The following is a 16,633-nucleotide window of genomic DNA, read 5'->3' on the forward strand; positions in this document are numbered from 1 at the left end:
AGTGGGACAGAAAATGTAGAAAGGGGGCAATTCCCTCGCTGCCCCTTTCAGTTCAAACACTGTTCACTAGACGAGACTGGACCTCCCCGATGGCGTATGGTAACGTGTAATCAAATGGTTTCGGGTTCGATAAACAGTGGATGCTCATAGTGGTTCGGATTCCAATTTAAACTGTAGGCGCAGTCCAGATTAGCCTTTCTGTGCATAAAATGAACTTATAACCAACTCAAACAAAAGAGATGAGACTGCACTGCTTTTCCCAGTATTTATATTAAAAGTTTTTAAGTCATAGTTCTACCTAATTCCTGTTCTGTTTCTATTTGAGGAAAACTCCACGTATGAGCAACCTGAAGCACCTTGAACACGTCCAAGATTGAAACAGCAGGCTATCCGAGAAGAGCATGGCGGAGAATGTGTAAAGGCTTCATCCCAAAAGAGACCTGGATCTACAATCTGAAAGCTGCGTTCCTGAACACAGGTTTTGCCAACGATGTTCCGATGTTGTATAAAGAAATTATCTCGAGTTTTGATAATACACACATGAATATGTGAAATTACGAATGTGTGAGATACAGTTTGTTTCAGTTATACGAGGATCATTCCAAAACTAAAGCGTTCAGGTGCAAGTATACATAAGAAAGGCATGTCAAATATACTCATATCAAACAGCATATGCTCATCCATATGTTCACGTAAGAACCTGAGTTTTAGAGATTTAAGATAGGCACGTTGAGGGATCCGAATACTTACCTTTTTACCTTGTTTTTGAGTACATAAAAAAATTACAAATGTGTAATTTGCCTTGTTTTGAAAAAAATGACACAGTGTTGTAATCGGCTCATTGTTTTACTAAAAATAAACCAAAAAAGTGTTACAAAGTAACGAAACACCTCCGGGTAAATACGCCAGCGTTAGAATAGTACTGGAAACTTTTTATAAGAACAGAAGTAAGAAATTATATTAAAAAGTTGAAGTTAATAGTAAAACAAAATATAAAATTTTAAATGTAGAAGAGGGCAATGGCATTAACTAGAACAATTAGGACAATTTAATATTAATTTCCTACTTTTTAATGCATTTTAAAATAACAGTGTGTAATTTAACAAAAACTTGTTTCTAAAAAAAATTTTATAAGAATAACAGTGGCAAAAGTGTTGGAAAGAGTTGGTGAAAGAAAAATAATTCTGGAAGGGATCAAGAAAAAAAATTGGCTGGTACACTGGCTAAGAAGGACACCTACTGAAGGACGCACGGGAAGTAATGGTTAACGGGAAAACAGTGGCGTGCCCAAGGGGGAAGGACGTAACCCCCCCCTTTTTGGTCGAGTATTCCTAAAAAAAAGAACGCAGGAAAAGATGGCAAAATGAGGGCTGAGTACTAAAAAATATATATACGTACCTCCCCCCGTGTCCTCCTGTTAGCGGATAGTTCATGGAGCGAACAGGGCATGGAGCGGACACAACTTGATTGACATGTTATGTAGTGAACTAATCAGTTAGAAAATCTAAACCTCCCGCCCCCGCGCGCTGCTGGTAGGCAGCAACCAGTTCATGGAGCGGACACGTATTCATTGACCTCCCCCGTAAACCGGGAAGCTTCATACTTCCTGTCCTGTCTCCTGCGAGTTTTTTCCATTTTTGTGCGATTAACCTAGCTGTTCGTTCCTGTTAAGTTAGTTCCGAAATTTAAGAATATGAAGATCGTAGAGACCAGGAAAGGGAAACAGTGTGCAATGTTGAACGGATATTCGTACCGGAAATTTTGCGTAAACAAATCTGCTGTTGTAACGTGGCTTTGTGACAATGAGAAATCGACGAAATGCAAAGGTACGATGAAGACCAAGGATATTCAATTTTAATTGTGACCGATCACCAATGTGTGCCCGACGAAGCCAGCATCGAATCAAATGAGAAAATTATTAGAATGGAGCTCAACTTGGAAGGAGTGAAGAGAGAGATGAAATATGTTAAGTTATATGCAAGCATATAAAAAACTTCTGACGTAGCACAAAACTTATGTGGCCGGACCCTGTGGCCGAGTGGTAAGCACATCGCGCTGCGACGCCAAGGGTCCCGGATTCGAATCCCGCTCGGGCTTGGTTGTTTGTGAATGTCCATTCATCAATTTCATCATTTCATCACTCATCCCCATCTTTGCAAATTAGCCAAGAGGCACAAAACGCGAAGTAAAATAAACTAAATCAATCAATCAATCAAACATGCGTTTGACAAAGCAGCTTGGCTTAATGCTGCTGATGGAACTAGGCCTAAATTTCTGAAGACTACGTCTTCATTCCGAAACTGGATTGATAGCATGTAAAGAACTTTTGACGCAGCACAAAGTGTACGTGTTTGACGAAGCAGATTAATGCTGCTGATGGGACTAGGCCTTCAGGCCGAGTACGGTTATCCGTGCGGGTCTATCGCATCCGTGGGTCTTTGTTGAACCACCTGTCGCATTGCTGGTGACACTTACAGAATAATGAGGTGGCCGAATGTGAAGAACGCAAGCAGTCCCGGCTGGCACTAAGTATATACCTTTTCACACTTCATTGTAAGGATATGTACAAGTTTTGTTTGGCACAAAGTGGACGTAAATACAAATCCATCCATCCTTTAGTAACACAATTTCCAGCGGGGTGGGGGAGGTCGATGAACATGTGTCCGCTCCATGAACTGGTTGCTGCCTGCCAGCAGCGCGTGGGGACGGGAGGTTTAGATTTTCTAACTGATTAGTTCACTAGATAGCATGTCAATCAAGTTGTGTGCGCTCCATGTCCTGTTCGCTCCATGAACTGACCGCTAACAGGACAGCTCCCCCCCTCAATAATACACACTTTCGAAAATCCTGGGCACGCCACTGCAGGAAAGGATCCGGGGAAGAAGAAGATATCAACTGATAGATTATATTAAATTTCGGAAAGCTTAGAGGTTGCAGAAAAACTTGCCTATCAAGGCAGAGAACTGACGAATGAATACGTGAATGAAAGCAATGCTTGGCGTATTTACCTTTACTGCATCTCATTTTTCAGAGGGTTCATTATTGATGTACATAAGTTAATCAATACACCTCCTAAATTGACATAATTACAATAAGGTGTACAATCACGTTAAAGTATTAGTAAAGCTTAAAGTATAATATGTACTAAGTTTGTACAACGTTTAGTGAAGTAGAACGCCACCTGGAAATGAGTTTCGCGTTACTCTGCGTTAAAATAAGTGGCTCTTGCTGGTTGAGAGATAAGATTCGATATTGTTAACAACACCTACTTAGCGTATTTTTATGATTGCGCATTGTTTATTCTCCCACGAATAAACACAGGGACGTAAGTTCTTCTGCTCATTACATTTCACATCTACGTACAGTGGGATCTATGAGTATTACCGTGCAAATTGTCCATGACTATTTTCATTAATTTTTCTCCTATGTTTTCTTAAGCGGTGGATTTTTACGTATGCTGGTGCAGAAGTTGAAAACAGCTTGTTTTGAGTCCTCTTTTAATTCTTGAAGCTCTTATTGGGTTAAATAAAGTGCGCGAACATAGTGATGGACAATTTGCACGGTAATACTCACGGATCCCATTGTGTAAGTAGGGTCGTCCCCAGCGGGAGGGCACGGCTGCGCTCTAGCTCACTATAAAATTCCCTTTGCCCATCCGTTTGCTCACACAAATAGGATATGAGAAGCAAGATTGGCACTCAGAGGTATAGATAAAAGGAAAGAGCAGGAAAGATAGACGAAAATGAATAAAGTGAGAAATAAGTAAGAGAGAAACAAAGGGAAAGAGATTGAGGAAGAGAGAAAGAAAGATTGACAAAAGAGGGAACAGAACAAGAAAGAGAGAGCGTTAGAAACAGAGGAACAAAAGAGATCCAGAGAAATAGTAAAAGAAAGAAAGACAGAATCGTGGAAAGAAAAGAGCCAGTAAGAAAGATAGAAGGGTGGAAACAGAAAGAGTAATAAGATAGAAACCTGGAATGAAAGTAGTAAAGAAAGAGGCGTGGAAAGAAAGAGTGCGTGAGTAAAATAGAAACCTGAAAGAAAGAGAGAGTAAGGGAGATCTAAAAATTGAAAGAAAGAGAGAAAGAATGATAGAATCGTTGAAAGAAAAATAAGAGTAATAAAGATAGCAAAGTGGAAAGAAAAGGAGGGTAAGAATGAGAAAAGTTGAAAGAAAGAATAATAAAGAGAAGAATGGAAAGAAAGAGTAATTAAATTAGAAGCATGGAAAGAGAGAGTAAGAAAGATTGAAAGGTGGAAATAAAGAAAGAGGAAGGAAGGAAGATGAAAGGAGAGAAAGTGAGAGAGAGAGAGAGAGAGAGATAGGAATAGAGAAAAAGTATATCTTCGTATCCATGACCACCAAAGCATAGTCCGTCCATCTATAAATAATCCGTCCACCCCTGAGCTCATCCGAACGAAAGTCTGGCAACGTCACTGCCAATGATAAATTTCAATGTTTTATTAGCTCAAATCAAAGCTGCTTAGTTGATTAGTTGCGGTGAAAACTGAGTTTTAACTCGAGTGTAAGAGTCGGTATATCTTTGGACGGGATGCTGTAAATCGCAAGTAGCATATCAATATCGTACATGTACATAATACATTTTTCAAATAATTAGGTAATTAGCGTTTTTCAATGTAATATTAATAATTTACACATTTCTTTATCATGAAATGGTTTGTCTTTCATAATAGTGTTATTTAACCTTATTCTTGATTGTTTGTACGACTAATTTTTCTGATTCATTGATTGATTGAGTTGGTGTTTTAAGTCCACTTTATTCACAGTAAGGCTAATTGGGAGTAGACCTACAGTTTAAAGTGGGATCCGAACCACTAAGTGCCTCCACTGGGTATGAAACGCTGGACCCCTTGATTACAAGGCGACGACGCTACCACTAATGCAAAATGGGACCGAAGTGTACATTTATTTCAGAGATAGCCGAATTATCTTGTTCATTCAATTTATAACAATATTGTGACTAGATGATTTAGGAAAAAGCAAGAAACAAAAGAAGTAATAATATCATGCAGCTATTCTAAAAGTTATATGAAATCATCCCCTCCCGAAAATGAGATGTAAAAAAAAACGAAAACAAAAAAGAAAGGAACACCTAGGAATTGATACTAAAGAGAAGAAAGATTGGAGAAGGATAGAGAAAATGAATGGAAAAGCAGAGAAATTGCGAAATATATAAAATGTTAAGTAGTCAGGTTTTTTTGATCAGGTCAATGCCTTGAATATGTATTTGCTTAATTCCATGTTTTTCACACTTTGATGTTGTTGTTTTTTTTTCCAAAATGTCTACAATCGTGTCTCGCACTTTTTTGAGTAATCCAAAATGAGCTGTGCAACTCCGTAAAGGCTGTTGTAATATATTTCCATTTCACGGATACATTTCTTCCATCGAACAGAACAGCATTGTAAAATTTTGCAAATGATAGATGCAGAGCCTTACGACAGATTATTTTATAATTGACAGTACTAATTGACACACAGAATTTTTGCTTCGTAAATTGACTACAGTATGTATTCATTTCATCCAAACACCCAACACATATTTCAGATTTTGACTCTTTCCGTTTTTCAAAACACTTCTGCATATCGCATCCAGAAGGGGGGGGGGGGGGCGGGTCAAGCGGTCAACCTAAAATTATATATTTTACCCATGTAATTTCGTTCCAATCACAAAAAATTATGTTAATTATTACAAGGTCGTTGCAGGAGCATGATACATTCAAACTAAAGCAGTATTTCTTGAGGAGACAACACACTATTACGGGGGGGAGGGAAAGTATGCCTCTTTTGCCCATTCCACACACAAAAAAACTGCCTTGCTTGCCCCTCCCTGAAAAAAATCCATGCCTCTGCACACACTACGAGGGTCACTATTTCTATTTTGAGCCTTGGCAACACTGATTGAAGTTAGGCTCGATTTGACGTTTGCACGGAATCGTCTGGCATTATTGACCATAACGTACTTCAAATGTTTTGTCAATAGCTTCATTTGCGTTGTTTATGTTGCCTTGGAGATTGAGCGACAACAATAAAATGGAATTAACTCGTGAACATTTTCGTGCGATGATTATTTACGATTTTCGACGTGGATTATCAAGACAAGAGTGCATCGATCAACTTACTTCCACATTTGGCGATGAAGCCCCATCCTTTGCCACTGTGAAACGCTGGTATAACGAATTTAATCGTGGCCGCCATTCGCTCACCGACGAGATTCGCGAAGGTCGTCCAAAATCTGTTGTTGTTCAAGAAAACATTGATGCTGTGCAAAACCTAATACTGCAAGATCGTCATGTGACATACTGTGAGATTGAGGCAACCATAGGCATTAGTTCCACCAGGATATATAAAATACTACATGATCATTTAGCTGTGAGAAAGGTATGTTCTCGTTGGATCCCACACAATTTGACAAAAAACTCAAAAAGACGCTCGCGTCAATTGGTGCAAACAAATGCTCAATAAATACAATCGTGGTGCTTCAAAAGACGTATATAAGATTGTAACAGGTGACGAATCATGGATATATGCATATGAGCCGGAACGTAAACAGCAGTCGACTGTATGGGTGTTTCAAGATGAACCCAATCCAACAAAAGTTGTTCGCGCTCGAAGCACATCGAAACAAATGGTCGCCTGTTTTTTCGGGAAAACTGGTCATGTGGCAACTGTGCCTTTAGAGGAACGTAGAACGGTCAACTCTGAATGGTACACAACAATTTGTTTGCCAGAGGTCTTCGGTCAAATACGGAAAACAAACAAACGCCGTCGGATCATGCCAGCTGTCACACATCTCGTCTAACAACCGACTTTATGAACAGTCAAAAAATCGAATTGATGGGTCATCCGCCGTACAGTCCTGATTTGGCACCCAATGACTTCTTCTTGTTCCCGAATGTCAAGAATAAATTGCGTGGACAACGATTTTCGTCGGCGGAAGACGCCGTTGATGCGTTCAAAAACCATATTATGGAGGTGTCTCAAGAAGATTGAAAAAACTGCTTTGACAAATGGTTCGAACGAATGCAAAAGTGTATTGACCATAGAGGAGAATACTTCGCAAACAATAAAGCAGTTTTCAATGCCAAATTCCTGTTTTTTCATTGTTAGGCTCAAAATATAAATAGTGACTCTCGTATCTATCAACCATCGGTTGATACAAATAACATTTTTTTAAAGAAATGAGTTAAAACTTCATGTCTCTCTCAGATATTTTTTTTTGTATTGCGACCGGAGCTAGGAAGATATTTTTTACTCTTTGCAAACCGACATTATTACTTTTATCAGGCCTGTACCCAACGGGGGGCAGGGGGGCCATGCCCCCCTCTCGAGCCATGAAAAATTTTAATATGAACGTATAAAAACCTACAAAAATTACGTTGACGTTTTTCAAATTTTGCATTAACTTCGATTTTGTCCTTGCGCAAATGAATAGGTTGTTTCTGGACAGAGGCAGGCTTTAGAAGTCTGCAGTCTGCAATATTGGGCTATTTTAGTTCTATAACAATTGATACAAGGCTATCAGACGTTCCGATTTAGTCGGGACAATCCATTCCTTTTAATCCATGCCCCGACTTTTTCTTCTCGGCTCGGACACTACTTGCTATAAGGGAAGAAGACTCTTGCGCCACTACAGACACTGATTGAACTGGCTATGTAGGACTTTCTGTAGAATACTGTGTACATTACTAAAATTGTCTGAACTTTTTATGAGTCAAAAACTGTTGTTTGACACTCGACAACACCACTTGATTGTTGAATGCTTTCTTCGATTACAGTGTCACTAATGTTTCACCTAATTAGAATAGAGGGGAATTTTCTATACTCTTTACATTAGGGAAGAAAGGTTCCTCAATGACTGCAATACAAAACCAACCATGTAAGGGGCATTTAGCTCTCCACCCGCACTTCAAGTTCTGTGATCCCTTTTCGCCACCACTGAGCAGAAGGATAAAAAGCTTTATTTTCTTTCTCCAACATCAGGGGTTTTCTGCAACTGATGTCCATTCTGCCACTCAATGGCTTAGGGTTAATTAATATTATGTAAATAGGAAAATCCACTTCACAGCAGAATCGATGGTTCATTTTTGGGGCGAAAAATTGCCTGAAGCACTTCTAACGTATATTGTTATTTGTCCAAAACACTCAAGAAATTAAGTACATTATTATTTACGAAATTCTGTCAATCTGAATTTGTTTTACTGGAACTTTTCTTCTTTTCTACTTGTAATTTTCTTGTACATAAATACACAGTGGTGTGACCGTACAGCAGACAACTTTCACAGTGTGCAGAGGACATCAAGGCCAAAAAATTCGATCCTACGAGCCGTTGAAAATGGCATTTTCTAACCCAAATGTATGCAACTCTATTTAATAGCTTCTTGGTTGCCACTGGCATTTATTTTTACTGTCGAATAATATTCTAAAAGCGAAAATACGCCATAGAAACAATATTACGTCAGCAGACACACTACCAGGGTGAATTCACTTAACCGTTCACTTCAGGTAATTTATTTACAGGGTTCGCACTAACTCCAAAGTCCTGGACAACTGGAGGAGTCAGGAAAACAAGGCTAGGACGGAGGTCATTGGAAACAATTGATTTTTTTTAAAAAAAATCAAAACCTGGAAAAGTCAGGGGAATTAAATGATTTTTGCTTCGCAGAATTTGTAACCGGAAACACGTTTCGTTTCATCTTCCCAACAATCTTCCTTTTTGGATAATATTGCTTATAAAAAGGTTATTTCATTTTATTTTAAATTTATTTTCAAAAATGTTCAACAAACGTGATTTATTTGATTAACTTACAAAGTTGAAGTGTAACTCTTATTTTCTAGCATGTTAAATTATTACACAGTTATGTAAAATACCTGGAAAAGTCAGGGACTTTGGAAAGTGGGTGTGAACCCTCATCTATCAACCCCACACACATATGTTGCTTTTCGTAGGCTATTTGAATTATTTGTATTATGCATACATGTAGTCTACCCGTATCATACAATTTTTCTTTTCGCTCTCTGACAGAAACACATGTCAGGGTCAACTGCAAATATTTGTCACGTGGTTGTACACATATAGATTAGAAAATGCTGTTCTTCAACATTTCGTAGTAAAATGAATAAATTTCTCTAACCACCCTCTCGAATACACTCCTCCCCACATACACATATATACACAGTGTATAATGAGAAAATTTATGAAAATTTGCCTATGGGTCTGCCCCCTCTCAAAAAATCCTGGTTACAGGCCTGACTTTAATAGAACGTCAATAATTTTAGAGGACACCTTGTCACTCATACAACTTTCGTTTGCGCCCTCGGATTTCGGGTTCGATCCCTGGTGGAGGCACAAAGTAGTTGGGATCCCACATTAAACTGTAGGCCCAGTCCCCAGTGGATTTAAAACTTTTGCCTCCGCGCTCGAGGTGATCGCCCCACACACCCACGACACACTCAATTACATAAACTGCAATGTTTATCTTGTTGTTAATGTCGAATAATAATTTTGTTCTGTTGAAATTCCATACATCTAAAGCTATGCCAAACTGCAGTGTATATTCCAGTCGTGAATTTCTGTATCTTACGTCACTGTTTTCTCATTTCTAATTGTGAGACAAAACACATTGTTCTCCGGTGCTTTTATCTTGGGAGAAACTGAAGTGTAATGGTATGCGACGAAAGTCCCGCTATCTGGTAGCCTCCAGGTGAACTACGGCTCGCCAGGTGAAGCGGGGAGGTGAGCTTTGCGAACACAAACTCTCCGACAGGCAGGAGGTAACCAGTCGGGCGCCATTTTGAGGTGGTTGGTCAACGCAGCTTGTGTCCGCAGAATGCCCGTGGAGTGAAAAAACCTGTGATGTGCCGAAGTGAGTGTCTCCTTTGAGGAGATTTGTTGCCGAAAGTAACCTTGTGCGCGCGTGTGTGTTTTGACAGTGTGCAAGTTTTCCGAAGCAAGCGAACATGGGTTCCAAAGTGGAGTATGTAGAATCCTCCCAGATATACACAACGAACTACATTCGTAACTCTAAAGCCATAGGTGTGTTGTGGGGTATCTTTACGATCTGCTACGCTATTATCAATGTTGTGGCGTTCGTTACACCCGAGTGGATAGGAGACACCCAGGAGTCCAATTATCCTGGAAGATTTGGACTTTGGACATACTGCTTTTTTCTTACCGAAAACGGGATCGAGGACTGTCAAGGCAGGTTGGATGACTTTAGTACGATCCCCAACCCAGCATTTAGGGCGGCAACAGTTTTCGTCGGCCTGTCAGTGATTATCACTCTGCTGTGCATATGCTGTATGCTTTTGTTCTTTTTCTTCCAATCCACCACCGTTTTCCACATATGCGGATGGATGCAGGTGTTTTCAGGTAAGGGGAAACATGTTTTTACTTGTTTTTGAGCATAATTGTTGACGTTTTTGCAGTGTTTACTACAGAACGTTGTCCAGTGCTACGTCAGTATCGCGTACATGCTAAAATATTTCCTCTGACGCACATTCCAGTAACATGAATAGGTGTTTAGACAGGTAACGGGACGGTGTCCGACGTTGCCACATTTCCACCTGTATGCAATACGCAAGAAGTCAATGAAAACCACCAGTTTATGAAGCTTTGGAGTGCAATTGAAAAGCTGTAAGGTTATTGGGAATTAAAAACGGTGAAAAGAAATGCTTGTCACGGAATCCGTAGACTTAACATGCCCACATATGCAACGTTGGTATTCGCTTCCCCTACACATCCTTGGGAATGTTTTTTTTCTTCTTAATAACTTATGGTTCATTGCGTCAGGTGCCAAGATTCTGAGAATGGGTATTGACCAGTAGGAAGCCACGTTGTATACTACATAGGTACGCTGACGATTGGATGTGTGTAAAAGCAAAATTGAGAAATGTTGAAAATTTCCTATCTGCATGCATAATAGTGAAATATTATTTATCAGTGGTAATTTATTGCACAGGTCAGGGCTGTCCACAGGGGGGGTTAAGGGAGCAGGCTGCGCCATCGATATTTGGGGGGGGGGGATTTTTCCCTTCAAATAATATAAAATTGAACATTTATATATTAGATAAAGAAAATAAAGTGTTTAAGGGTATTATCGAAGGGGGATGGGAGAAATATCCAACTCTTACATATTAGGCCTTAATTGACAAGTGATTTCTGGGGGGGGGGGATTCTAAATTAAACGTTTTGGAGGGGGAGCAGTATCCATTTCTAGGTCTTAGATTATGGCGGGTATTTTAGTTAGAGGGGAATTGAGCATTAAATTGAGGGGGGTATCGAATTCTTGTGTATTACTAGTGTCTTAGAATGTTGCGGAAATTCTGGTGTGGAGATTTAGAATTAAATTTTTGGAGGAAGCAATATCCACTCTTCAATATCAACAGTAAGTCTAAAATTGACATGGATATTTTGGTGGTAGGATTGAGTAAAAAAAGGGGGAAAAAGGAGTAACTGAGAAAATTAACCCCAAAATAAATTCCAAAATTGAAATTTTTGTGTTCGAGGTTACACAACGTAATCTTAATAAAATTCCCCCCTTGACTTTCAAAGATTTGTCTTGAGTTAATGTTTGTAAAAGTTAACAGAAATATTTAACAATATTAACGGTATGAAAGGAGAATAATAATAATTATTATTATTTCATTTATGTCATCGGCCCGACTTTCTGCCGACACCCATGTCCACACCTTATTAAATCATAACTTTTCATCTCCATCACTGTGGTTAACCTAGATAGATAAAAGAGACGAAAAATATCCGAAAGTGTAAATTGAAATGACGAAAAGAAAACGAGAACACTACGTCCCAGTTGCAATATCTATTGTGTATAACCCTCGCAGGTTGGCAAACCAATCGCTGTTCTCAATCAAGGCCGCCTACCCACATGTGTGTACTTGTTTTCGCAATCGCTTGTTATCGTCTGCATGTCTGGTATCCTTATGTCATTGTACAGCTTGTAACAAACTGACGCTTCTTGGCATTTTGTTTTGTTTTGGCAATAAATAGTTGCTTGACACAAAGTAATGGGCTCTGATCTAAAGCTAATTTGCTTAACCAGGGCGTATCAAAGGTGTTGTTGGTCGGCCCCCTTCCACTCACCTTCGAATGCGTGCACCACTGCTCCCCCCAAATTAAGCAAAATTGAACGAATATTTAAGATTGATCTGGGTTAATTTACTTCACTTCTCTACCACTTTTGACTATTTGCGAAGATGCAAGTGAGTGATGATGTGATGACATTTGATGCGCAAAGAACTCCCAGGCCATGATCGAACCCGGGCCCCCTGGAGTTGTAGCGCGCTGTGTTAACCACTCCGCCACATAAGAATCGAGTTATCTGAGAAAATATGAAATTAATAACAAATATTTTTCTACAGCAAAGCATTTTGTTCCAATTAGTCGTTCAATTTATACATTTCTGTGAAAAGATATTACGAATTAGCTTATTGTCAGTGCGAAATTCTTGGAGTCATTTAGCTATAGAAAAACAAGGCAATCACGTTCTCTTCGCTCTCCTCCACACACATACACTGAAGTAGGAGTGAGGGTGTTGAACCCCCCCGCCCCCACCCTTCCCTGGAAATTGGCATTTTTCATTTCTAGTTGAAAGAAGCAGAAAGCTTGTTATTTTTATTATTAATAACATAAATAACGTTCATTAGTTACATTCTAACAGAATAACCAAAATAAAAACTGCGTTAGATCGAAAATATTGAGTTTAAAATGGAGGAGCCTTTCAATTTAATGTAAAGAATAAATAATGCCTCAGTCTGAAAAATTATAAAAATTAGTTTTATGTGAGAGTTTACACACCTTAAACTTTATGACTAAAATTTCTCCTAACTTTTAAAGCAATTTCCGGAATGAATTGCGTAAGAGAGTGATTTGGCTTATTTTACTTCGCATTTCTGCCACTTTGACTAATCGCGAAAATGAAGATGAGTGATGATATGATGAAATTGATGAAGGGACACTTAAATAACACTCACGCCCAGTGATTTATACGCACACCCCCAACACCCCAAAATTTCCTCAATACCCCCTAAAATTTTTCAAAAAGGCCCAATTATGGTAATTTTGGCTTAAAATTTACCCTTACATCCCCTAAATTTGGACTCATACCCGCAAATGGAAAATTCTGGATAAAGTACTGCCATTGCCTAGGTCGGGATTCGAACCCGGGACAATGTAGAATTCAAGTGTTATGTGTATAGGCATGCAATACAGAATTGAGATACAAAAGAAAAACGTCTCATAATTTAAATTTGTCTCCTTTTTCTTTTAAAAGATTATAAATTATGATTGTGTGACCCACAAATATATTTTTAGAAACTGAATAATTAAAATCATATTAATTAGATTAACTACATAAATAGTCGATTCATGGTCATTTCTTGTTGTATTCGGAACAGTTGACTTTGGCGGTTTTAGACCATTTCCACACGCAACTTTTTTTTTACGATGCACCATATTTATCTGGAAAATGGGAAAAGAAAATGTCACATATCGAGGAGTTGGAAATTTCTCGCCCGCGCCTCTTCGCTGAGATCAGCGAGCAAGCACTGACCTGAGCAATTTAAGAGTAGGCGGGTTTAAACGGAGCGTAATTTCGAAATTCTTCCACATTAATGGTCAGCAGCATGACACAGAATATTGAATCTAGAATCTCGGAGCTGCCTAGGGGTGCGATGTGTACAACATAGAAAAACACATCCTTTCTTTAAAGATATACGTAAATAACTTTTATCGATCTCGCTAAGTGGTCGTTTAGATCTTTCCACCGACGTTCCCGGGTTTGAGTCCCGCCTAGGGATGGATGTTCCTTCATTACTTTCATCTCATAACGACTCTTTCTCATCGTCACGATTTTAGCCAAAACTGACAGAAAAGCGAAGTGAAATAACAAAAATACAAAACTCTAATATTTGGTAATATTAATGCTCGTATCATACACTGTTCTCTTTCCAAAAAAATCTCTCTTTCGTTGTTTACCCAGTCTCTTTTCTGTTTTTCTCTATTTTATTTTCCTTATCGTTTCTCTATTTCTCATTGTTCTGTTTTTCTACCTTTTTCCGTTATCTTTATAGCTTTCTTTTATTCTATTTTCTTTTTCTTTATTCCCCTGTTTCTTTTTATATCACATTCCTTTTTCTGTTTGTCATTTCTTCTTCCTTTGCGTGACTGTGTCTTGCTCTACTCGAAATTATTCTGAATATTTCTCATGTATTTGAATTTGAATTTGAATTTAAAATTTTGGGTGCGTCAGCACTAAGGCTATTTTGCACCCGTCACATTATACGGGGTCCAGCCCCTTATCTTTACAAAGAACAACTCTAACGTTGCATAAGTAAAATCTTAAAAGATTAAAATGTTCTGACTTTCATTAAAAACTGAGGCTGTAAAGGGCCCTCAGCACACACAAGGACAAAAAACAGGACAACACACACAAAATTATACTGGCCAGAGTGCCAGTCGCCAGAGCCTCGTTGGTCTTTAGTCCAGGGTGCACTACGTGGAAGTGAGGTTGACTTTTGGGCGACTTAGAAGAACGCCGCCCCTTACACCCCTATTTCTCATGTAACCTGTTTGAATGTGTATGAGAATCGTGCAGAGCCCACATTTGCCCACCCGGTGGTGACGCCTCTGGGGAGTGGCGCCCATTCCCATTGACCTCCTTATCGATACGCACCTGATAACATCTTGCACTGTTGTATGCAAGATTGGTGTTACGAAACCGTTAAGTGCTATGGCTCCCGAGGTGCAATTTAATGCAATGAAAAAAAAAAACATGGGTGTGTTGCTCACAGTGGCAGGCCAACAATGGTGAAAGCTAAGTTGCAGCAAAACATTTCTTAAAAGACAAGCGACCAGTATGGTACACAACACTCCTTTGTTGCCGAGTGTAACTTCTCATTGTTCGTGTGCATGTAGCGCATGCTGTGACAAGTAGCATGTTGCAATATGCGGTGGTAGTCGTTGGATGTCCATTGTCGTTTTGTCCACAGAACCATCCTGTTGCGACAACCGTTCTGTGGCGTCACGAGAGAATTTCGTTCTGGTCGGCTCAATGGTGAACGAGATATTATCAGATGGATTCCACTCACTCGTTTTCCTTCTCTATCTCCTTCCATTTCTCGCCGTTTCTCTTTCCTGCTTTCTCTGTATTCCTTCTCTATTTCCAGGGTTGTTAAATGTCCAGGAATTTTAAATAAATTCAATTCCGGTCCAGGAGAGAAAATCAGCAGGCGTAAATAAATGGGTTCTGGACCGTAAACAATCTTCTTTTCTGTAAAGTATTTCAATTCGGTCCAGGAACCTTTTTTCCGGATGAATTTAAATAATGTCCAGGAACATTTCTTCCGAATGAATTTAAATTCGGTCCAGGAACATTTTTTCAAGGATCGATTTCAATTCGGTCTAGGAACCTTTTTTCCGGAAGTATTTAAATTCGGTCCAGGAATCTTTTATCCCGCATCAATTTAAATATGGTCCAATAACCTTTCTTCCGGATCAATTAAAATACGGTCCAGGAACATTTTTCCGGATCAATTAAAATACAGTCTAGGAACCTTTTTTCAATGCAACAATACGCAACTTGGACCGAATTTAAATTATGTTAGAAAAAAAGGTTCCGGTCCTGCAGCGAAACCCAATAGAACCCATTAGAACTTATGGGTTCCTGGACCTATAACAACCCTATTTCTCCCTCAATATTTCAGTGATATTTGCTGTACTATGGTGAAAAAAAAAGATGGAGATTTCGGTACAAAAACTGGGCATTAATCGGGATCAAAAGCCGCACATAAAATAGCATTTTGGTGAACATGATCCTAAATTTCATTTAAAAACTATATTTAATGCACAAACGTTTACTTTCTAATGTAGTTCATTTCTGTAGTTATCAAAGCATAAAATTTATTCCTGTGTACAGCCAATTTTTGGTTTTCACATTTCCACAACCTAATCAATTTTCAGTGATTTTTTTTACATATCTCACAGGATAATTCAGACTTCAGAAAATGTTGTGTCTATAAATAAACTCTGAATTTCATGTTTAAGAGTTAATTTCGCACTTTACCATCGTTTGAAAACATGGTGGGGAACCGTATCTCAGCCTTTCAGAAACATGAAAAATAAACAGGTTATTTATTTCACATTTCGTGTTTCCGTCAGAAAGGAAATATGCATGTCTCCAACTATAAGTGATTCTGAAATGTTCTTACTTTCAGGGGACGGGGTTAAGGGTATATCATTTTCTTTATTCCATTTCATTCTTCCTCTTTCTCTATCCTATCCTGCTCCTCTATCTTCCTTACTTTCTAAGTTTCTATTGCCTTTTTCTTCATCGGTTTCTCTACCTCATTTTTCTTCATTTATCTTTCCTTTTCTTGTTTTTCCTTTTTAGCACTCTCCATCTGTGTGATTCTTACTCTGAACGATTCTAAATATCTCTCATGATACGCTGTCTAGGAATTCATAATAAACGTTGTACAAGGTTGCATACTTACGTTGCTACATAACTACGAACATCGAAAACAGAGGAAGAGATAGGACACCTCTCCCCAACCACGTATAGACGTTTTTTTTGTATATACACACCAAGGCAATAG

At 38.8% G+C, this 16,633-nt stretch overlaps 1 protein-coding gene across 1 annotated transcript in view; it reads left to right on the forward strand.

Annotated features, from left to right (window-relative positions):
- Positions 1-9,764: 9,764 nt before the first annotated feature.
- The window catches only part of Tmhs (Tetraspan membrane protein in hair cell stereocilia), a 71,496-nt gene continuing 64,627 nt past the window's right edge, over positions 9,765-16,633 (forward strand). Inside the window, exon 1 of the mRNA XM_083131926.1 lies at positions 9,765-10,391. Within this exon, the coding sequence (XP_082988052.1) occupies positions 9,980-10,391 (412 nt within the window). The 5' untranslated portion in view covers positions 9,765-9,979. The remainder of the gene's footprint in view (positions 10,392-16,633) is intronic.

Source organism: Lepisma saccharinum, chromosome 1 (assembly GCF_977018435.1).
Source record: "Lepisma saccharinum chromosome 1, izLepSacc3.1, whole genome shotgun sequence".
In the NCBI taxonomy this organism is placed as follows: Eukaryota; Metazoa; Arthropoda; class Insecta; order Zygentoma; family Lepismatidae; genus Lepisma; species Lepisma saccharinum.